This window comes from Lipotes vexillifer, unplaced genomic scaffold (genome assembly GCF_000442215.2).
Source record: "Lipotes vexillifer unplaced genomic scaffold, Lipotes_vexillifer_v1.1 scaffold505, whole genome shotgun sequence".
NCBI lineage: Eukaryota > Metazoa > Chordata > Mammalia > Artiodactyla > Lipotidae > Lipotes > Lipotes vexillifer.
This window is the reverse complement of record NW_006785581.1, coordinates 1,419,251-1,428,328: the sequence shown is the minus strand read 5'-3', so window position 1 is coordinate 1,428,328 and position 9,078 is coordinate 1,419,251. Positions and strand designations below refer to the sequence as shown.

Below are 9,078 nucleotides of genomic sequence, written 5' to 3'. Positions count from 1 at the left end.
TCAGCAGGATATTTCTAATATGCCAAATACTACATCAGATAAAAAAGAAGTGAGAGAGGCAAACAACTCATCTTCTATTAGAACCCTTTACCACAGCACACTGGTATGTTCTAACACAGATGTATGCATGAATTGATCTGGAAGAACAAAGAACAGAGCAGTTAACCTTCTAAGGACAAAGAGGAAAGATTTACAGAAATAAGCTGGGTCATAAAGGGAAAAGTGGAATTCATCAAGTGAAAGAGGTAAAAACAGTTTCCTAGGTAGAAGAATATCTTAGATGAAAGCAAGGAAGAAAAGACAGGAAGGTTAGCTAAAAAATGAGCAGTAGAGCTGGAGCATATGATGGGCTTATGTGGGGTTGTGACAGGGTGGGGTTGGAAATGATGAAAAATGGTCAGACTGTAAAGGGCCAAGGTAAGGAATCTGGATTTTATCCTGGATATCCTGACGGTCCAGTGTGGGTTTTTAAAAAATTAACTTTATTAAGGTGTAATTTATATACAATAAAACTGTAACATGTAAAATGTGCAGTTCAATGAGTTTTAGTAATATCTCACTCTCATAAACTTTTGCCTACCTCAAGTTTCAAGATTCTTATGTTATCGTCTACAAGTTTTACAGTTTCAAGCTTTTATATTTAGGTCTATCATCCATTTAAAGTTGGTTTTTATATATTTGGTGTCAGATAAAAACTGAGATTCACTATTTTCCTTTATGAATATTCAGTCATTCTAACACCATTTTTTGAAAAGATTATCCTTTTCCCATTGAATTTACATTGGCCCTTTGGAAAAATTTAATTGACTATACAAAACTGAGACTCTGGATTTCCTATTGTTATATTAATCTATATATCTACTTTCTATATGCCAGTATTATACTGCCTGAGTTAATGTAATTTTTAAGTTTAGAATTCACAAAGTATAATAATTCCAATATAGTTCTTATTGCAATTGGTATAAATTTTAGAATCAGCCTGTCAATTTCAACCTTGCTAAATTCACTTACTAGTTCTGTAGTTTTTTTGGGTAGATTTCTTAGAATTTTCTATGTACACATTATCTATAAATAACAACAGCTTTATTTCTTCCTTTCCAATGGCTTTTAATTCTTTTTCATTTCTTATTGCACTGGCTAAGACTTCCAATATAAAAGTGTAGGAGTGGTGAGACTGGACATCCTTGCCTTATCTCAAACTTAGGGAGAAAGCATTTAGTTCTTCTCTATTCGGTATGATGCTAGCTACAGACTGTATGGATGCCTTTTGTCAGGTTAAGGAAGTTCTCTTTTATTTCTAGTTTGCTGTACTTGTCATGAATGAATATTGAATTTTGTCAAATGTTTTTTCTGCATCCACTGATATGATCATGTGGCTTTTCTTCTTTAGACTGTTAGCATGGCAGACTGCATTACAAGATTTTAAAATATTGAATTAGCCTTGCATTCCTGGAATAAAACGCACTTGGTCATGGTGTGTTTTCTTCTTATACATGTATGCTGGATTCAATTTGCTACTATTTTGTTGAGGATTTTTACATCTATATTCACGAGGGACACTGGTCTGCAGTTTAATTTTCTTGTACTACCTTTGTCTAATTTTTGGTATCAAGATAATACTGCCCTCATAAAATTAGCTCTCTTCTATTTTCTGGAAGAGACTATGTAGAACTGGTGTTATTTCTCCCTTTAAGTCATTGGGAGAATTTGCAATGAAGCAATCTGCGCCTGGAGATTTGTTTTATGGTAGGCTTTTGAGTCTGGCTGCTGATTTTGTAAATAAAATTTAACTGGAACACAGCCACACCCACTCATTTACCTATGGGTACGCAGGTCCCCACTGCTGCCACTGTTACTGCTGCCACCACTGTAGGATTACTTGGGGGCTGCGATATGGGAGAACAGAGAAGAAACATAGAAAAGAAAAATGGGGATTTTCCCCCACTCTCTCTAAGCATTAGGAGACGCTTCCCCCACTCCTCAAGCTAGAATCAGAGGGCTCCTCTGGGAGCTCTTCCTGTCTGTGCTAAGGCCCTCTTCTGAGTTTCAGGCTGTCTGGAGTCCAGGCTAGGGGATACGGAAGGAAAACTAATCACAAATTTACCACCAGTTCAGTGGTACTTCAAATTCTGGTCATCTTCTCCAATTTATCTGCTGTTCCATGCATTGTGGTTTTAAAGCTGCATTCAGTGAGAAAGATGGGATGAATGCACTTACGTCACTGGGAACCAGAATTACTGTCTTTATATTGTGTTTCCCATAAACAGCATTTAGTTAGTTCTTGCTTTTATTCTGTTTATTTCTGCCTTTTAATTGGCATGTTTAGACTATTAACATTTTTTAAAAGACTTAACTTTTTAAAACAGGTTTATGTTTACAACAAAACTGAGAGGAAGGTACAGAGACTTCTCATATCCCTTGGCCCCCACACATGCAGAGCCTCCCCCACTATCAACATCACTCATTGGAATGGTACTTTTTTTTTGTTTTTTAAACCAAGGATGCGCCCACATTGATGATACATCATAATCACCAAAATTCTGTAGTTTACCTTAGGGTTCACTCTTGGTGTTACATATTCTACGAGTCTGGACACATGTAAATGACATATATCCTAATTATAATATCATAAAGAGTACCTTCACTGCCCTAAAACCCTCTGTGTTCTGTTTATTTGTATCCCCTGCCCCTGGAAACCACTGATCTTTTTATTATCTCCATAGTTTTGCTTTTTCTAGAATGTCATTACCACACATCACACAGTGTATAGCCTTTTCAGATTGGCTTCTTTCACTTAGTAATATGTGTTTAAGATTCCTCCATGTCTTTTCACGGGCTCATAACTCATTTCTTTTTAGCACTGAATGAAATTCCATCATCTGGAAGTATAGACCATTCATATTTAATATAATTATCAATATGTTTGAATTTAAGTCTACCATCATACCTTTTGTTTTCTATTTGTCCATCTGTTTACGTTCCTATCTTCTCTTGAATTGAATAGTCTTTTCAGGATTCTATTTTATCTCCACTACTAGCTTATTAGCTATATTTTGTGGTTTAATTTAAAAATTTTTAGCTGTTGCTCTGGGGTTTACAATGTACATACTTAATGCATCAGTTCACCACTAAATTGCTTCATCTAAGTGTAAGGACTTTATATTTCCATTTTCTAATTAATTTCTTTTTTAAATCATTGCCATATATTTTATGTCTCCATATGTTCTAAAACACACAATGCATTACTATTTTTGCTTTAAATAGTCAATTATCTTTTAAGAAATCAAAAAGTGAGAAAATAAAGGCTTTTCTTTGTACTCACACACATTTACCATTTCTGGCATTTTCCACTCCTTTGTTTAGAGTGGAATTTTCTAAATACTGAAAATTTTGGTGATATTTTCTTTCCACTTGACTTGAAGAGCTTACTTTAATATATTTTGTATTGTTGGTCTGCTCCTCTCTATATGTTTTCTTTTTCTCTGGTTAAAGTTTTTTTTTAAAAAATTATCACTGCATACCAGCAATTTGTTTATGATGTGTCTTGGGGTTGTTTTCTTTGTGTTGATCCTTCTTGGAGCTCACTCAATTTCTTGGAGTTCACTCAATTTCTTCAATCTGTGAGTTATAGTTTTTATCAAATATAAGAAAATTTTATCCATTATGTTTTCTGCCCCTGCTTCTTCCATGGACTTCTACTATTATATTTAAGATTGAATGCTGCATATTTTCCCACAGGTTACTGTGGATACATTAATTTTTTTAAAAAAAATCTTTTTTCCCTCTCTTTGTGCTTCTTTTTGGATACATTTTATTGCTGTATCTTTACGTTCTCTGATCTTTCCTGCCGTTAACTCCATCAAATGACATTTTCACTTCAGATGTTGTAATTTCCATCTCTAGAAGTCCTATTTGGATTGTAAATATCTTCTCATATTTTCCTATGTTCATATAAAAGTAGTTATATTTCAACATGCTTGTGTGCTAATTCTATCATTTCTGGGTTTGTTTCTACTGACTGGTGTTTTCCTGCATTCAATGTTTGATTGAATGCTGGCCCATGTTGAATTTTATGTCATTGAACATCTGATATTATTGTTCTCCTTTGTTGCTATTAAGGTTACATGCAGTTCAGTTTTTCCTCTTAAGACTTGTTTTTTAAGCTTTGTTAAGGAGCATCCTGAGTTGCCTTTACTCAAGTGATAGTTTATTCCCGCTACTATGGTCCTTCTGGACTCTCCACTGAATAGAGTCCAGAAAGATGCCCCACTCTAGCTTGATGAAATTTGAATACCCCACAGCCCTGTGTAAATGCTGGGAAATATCTGGTTCACAACTACTCCAACTGCTTTGCCTGACCTCAGGCATTTCATCCCACATACACACCATCTTAGCACTCATCTAAAACTCGAGGGCGTATCGGAGATCTCCAGAGCTCTTTTACTGACTAATGTGTACCCCAATTCTCTGCCCCAGAGCTTCTGGCTTCTATTCATCAGTACTACCACCAAAGGCTTACTACAGCTGGGTTAAAAAAAAAAATTCTTGTAACTGAGAATGACCACATTTTCCTTACTTTGAAATTTCTCTTTCAAACTCTCTGCAGGTTGTGCTATTTTAGAGGAGCCTATTGGCCTTACCATTTAAATATGAGTACACACAATGGCAATGAAAGAAATAGAGAATGCAGATGGTGCCAGAGGGCAGCATTAGAATCATATACCTTCTTCACAGTATTCTGAAAAAGCTCAATCAATTACTCTAAGCATTACTGGGTAAAGAATATTTAGGATTTCAAAATTTTACTAGGCATCAAATAATATTTTGTTGTAATTAGGTAGGAGAAAATTCAAATGCTATCTTAAATCTGCCTCAAGACTAAAACATGAAAGAATTAGTACTGCCTTTAGAATTTTAGCATTAAGACAAAAAAAATGGTTACAGTGAGGGAAAAAAGCAGTATTCCCAAAATCAATCCAAATACCAGAGCTAAACAAAAAACAAAACAAAGAAACAGAAATGAGGATGTGTTGGCTTCATTTCAGTTTTGCTGTGCTCAAGCTTTCTAGAGAAAGAGAAAAATCACGCCATCAAGGTTTTATTTCCATAGCACTGCAACCTCAAAGTGAAAAAAATGACAAGGTGCTGCTTTACTCTAACAGTGTTTATTTGCATCTACTAAATTCCTTTATGTCTCAACAGTGAAATCAAAACCACATTAGAATTTTATGAAATATTTTAAACACAAAGAGAATGATGTAATGACCTCTACTCAGCTTTGTCAAATCTTAACATTCTGCCACAGTTCCTTCAGTTTTTAAAAGAAATAGTTCAGATATATGGCACTAAACCCCCTTTGTAGCCTTCCCTGATCCTACTTCCATCCTTCCCTAAAGTGAACCACTACCATGAATTCAGCAGTTACCATTCTTAAGTGTTGCTTCTTACTTTTACTATGTGTGTGTGTACATACAGCTGTTTTACATGTTTTCAAACTTCATATAAATCATATATTGTAGGAATCATTCTGCAAATTTTTGCTCAGTGTTGCTTTTGAGAGACACACAAATAATTTGATGTTGAATATCTTTACAATGAAGTCTGTTGTACATTCAGTTTTCCTACAGTCAGGAGGCTTTCAGTGAAGATGGGACAAGAAGACTTATATGTAATAAGCAGTTAAAAAAAAAATTCCATAATCAAATTCTAACTTTTGGAGTTAAATGTGTAGGTATGTAAGAACTATAGGTGCTCGTGTAAGTGAACAATCAATGAGATGAATGTAGAATTGGATCAGTCTTCAAACACTATGTAAGATATGAGGAGGTGGACACAGTGGAGAGCATTCTAGACAAATAAAAATATATATTGAATATAATAACTACTGAATGACATTCTCTGTAATTTACACTTTACTTCTATTGGTGATATTTCTCTTTGGTCACTTGGGAAATGAGAACATTTTCTTTTATTTATATTTGCTACCTAATACGTATTAGCTATTGCATAAAGAAAAATTTTCTGATTTTGTGGTACTCAAAATAAGAGCTACATAATGTCACATATATTTTAACTGGCAGAAATTAAATTTAAATAAAAGTTTTCTTTAACTTACTTCTTTAATGAAACGATATGCCACCTAAAATTTATGTACATGGTAAACTCTAAGAACTTATCTTAGTATGTCATATTGCTTCAAATACAGTGGGCATAGAAAAAGTGGTTGTAGAATGAATGAATATTGTTTACTTCAGAATGGATAAGACATTTTCCACCTTTTTCTTTCTTACCTGCTTTAACTGAAAATGGCTTTTCCAATAGGAATACTGTTTGTTTCCAGTGTGTTTTGGTACTCTGGGGGCCCGTAGAGAATACAACCTGCGTTGGTAGAGTTCAAAAGTACCCGATGAAGTACAAGATTTTTAATATCATGGTACATTAATCTACTACATCTAATACGAGCTCCAACTGCTTACAACAGCAAAATGCTTATGATCAAACACCTTGGGGCACAAAAATAAAATACAATGTATTTCACATAATTAATTCTTATGAGACAACTCGTGATACTTACCTTGTTGTGGCAATTCTTCTCAAAATATATATCGAAGTAGCCAGCAAGTGCCTGTTTAAAAACAAAGGAATATAAATAATTATTAAACTAATTACATAACAATTGATTATACAGTTTTAAGCCATGGCAAATAAGAAACCATTTCCAATATCAGACACTCTTAAACTTATGGTAGGTCACTATTTTTCCTGGAAAACATGATATTAGTAAAAATAAAGTAATATAATTTGGCTTTTCCCCACAGAAGCAACATAATAATAAGGGCAACAAGGCTAATCAAATACTCAGTATGTGTTAAATTAGAGATATGACCGTGGTGGACCACTGAAAGGTGAGAATCTACATGGAGAAAGGATCATGCGGCCCCTCGCCCAACCAGACTCTTCCACTGAGATGCTGCCATGTGAGTCAAGCCTCCACACAACTGCAGCGGCATGAAAAACCCTAGGAGCAGAACTATTATGTAAGTCCAGTCCAGACTGCAGAAACACAGACAAGTAAACCTATATGATTTTTGACTTCAAGGCGCTACGTTTTGGAGTGGTTTGCTAACACAGCAATAAATAACTAAAACATACAGTTTTATATGAAGCCAGCTCATTTAATTTCTTCTGATCTTGTTCATCCAGTTTTAAAGCAAAGTACTATGATTATTTTTGTGATGAGATAAATGAAATTTTAAAATATTATGTATTTTTTTCCTGAAAATAAAAACAAGACTATTCAGATTAAACGTATGTGTAGGCAAATACCCAAAGAAGAAACTCCAGCATAACTCTCAGGTTTACTGTTAACAGTTTACAAAAAGGCCTCTAGAAGAAATTAACATGTTTAAATAAATAAATAATTTTCACTTATTTTTGTTTAAAATTTGAACGATACCATTCCTTTTTCTTTCACTAGTGGGACAGACTTGACTTAATCTATTTTTAAACTGGCATTAAATAAAGCTTATAAAGTCTTAAAAACTGGAAACTGATTACTGAAAAATCACTATAAAGCTAATTACTGTACTTTCCTGCTTTTGTTAAGAATGTGGAGTTTTATTGATCTGTACAGTTAATGTGGATTGGGCCCAAACCAAATTCAATATTTCATTTATTGTGCTGTTCATCGTTGCTTGTTTCCTCTTTAGTTCTTCTAGGTCCTTGTTAAATGTTTCTTGCATTTTCTCTATTCTATTTCCAAGATTTTGGATCATCTTTACTATTATTATTCTGAATTCTTTTTCAGGTAGACTGCCTATTTCCTCTTCATTTGTTAGGTCTGGTGGGTTTTTATCTTGCTCCTTCATCTGCTGTGTGTTTTTCTGTCTTCTCATTTTGCTTATCTTACTGGGTTTGGGGTCTCCTTTTTGCAGGCTGCAGGTTCGTAGTTCCCGTTGTTTTTGGTGTCTGCCCCCAGTGGCTAAGGTTGGTTCAGTGGGTTGTGCAGGTTTCCTGGTGGAGGGGACTAGTGCCTGTGTTCTGGTGGATGAGGCTGGATCTGGTGGGCAGGTCCACGTCTGGTGGTATGTTTTGGGGTGTCTGTGGCCTTATTATGATTTTAGGCAGCCTCTCTAATGTATGGGGCTGTGTTCCTGTTTTGCTAGTTGTTTGGCACAGGGTGTCCAGCACTGTAGCTTGCTGGTTGTTGAGTGAAGCTGGGTCCTGGCGTTGAGATGGAGATCTCTGGGAGATTTTCGCCATTTGATATTACATGGAGCTGGGAGGTCTCTTGTGGACCAGTGTCCTGAACTTGGCTCTCCCACCTCAGTGGCAAAGCCCTGATGCCTGGCTGGAGCACCAAGAGCCTTTCATCCACACGGCTCAGAATAAAAGGGAGAAAAAGCAGAAAGAAAGAAAGGAAAGAAAGAAAAGAAAGAAAGAAAGAGGATAAAATAAAATAAAGATAAAATAAAGATTAAAAAGTTATTAAAATAAAAAATAATTATTAAGAAAAAAAATTTTTTTAAGTAAAAAACAACAAAAAACGGATGGACAGAACCCTAGGACAAATGGTTAAAGCAAAGCTTTAAAGACAAAATCTCACACAGAAGCATACACATACACACTCACAAAAAGAGAAAAAGGGAAAAAAAAAATATATCGTTGCTCCCAAAGTCCACCTCCTCAATTTGGGATGATTCGTTGTCTATTCATGTATTCCACAGATGCAGGGTACATCAAGTTGACTGTGGAGATTTAATCCGCGTCTCCCGAGGCTGTTGGGAGAGATTCCCCTTTCTCTTCTTTGTTCGCACAGCTCCTGGGGTTCAGCTTTGGATTTGGACCTGCCTCTGCGAGTAGGTCGCCTGAGGGCGTCTGTTCTTTGCTCAGACAGGACGGGGTTAAAGGAGCAGCTGATTCGGGGGCTCTGGCTCACTCAGGCCGGGGGGAAGGGAGGGGCACGGAGTGCGGGGCGGGCCTGTGACGGCAGAAGTCGGCGTGACGTTCCACCAGCCTGAGGCCCGCCATGTGTTCTCCCTGAGAAATTGTCCCTGGATCCCGGGAACCTGGCAGTGG

General features: G+C 35.9%; 1 protein-coding gene across 4 annotated transcripts in view; it reads right to left on the bottom strand.

The window, feature by feature from the left end:
- PRMT3 (protein arginine methyltransferase 3) overlaps positions 1 to 9,078 on the bottom strand; it is a 134,959-nt gene that overhangs the window by 12,348 nt on the left and 113,533 nt on the right. For all 4 annotated transcript variants that reach the window (XM_007457629.1, XM_007457626.1, XM_007457628.1 and 1 more), the window contains 2 exons: positions 6,575 to 6,625; positions 6,291 to 6,378 (listed from right to left, as the gene is read on the bottom strand). In XM_007457629.1, coding sequence (XP_007457691.1) covers positions 6,291 to 6,378; positions 6,575 to 6,625 — 139 coding nt within the window. The remainder of the gene's footprint in view (positions 1 to 6,290; positions 6,379 to 6,574; positions 6,626 to 9,078) is intronic.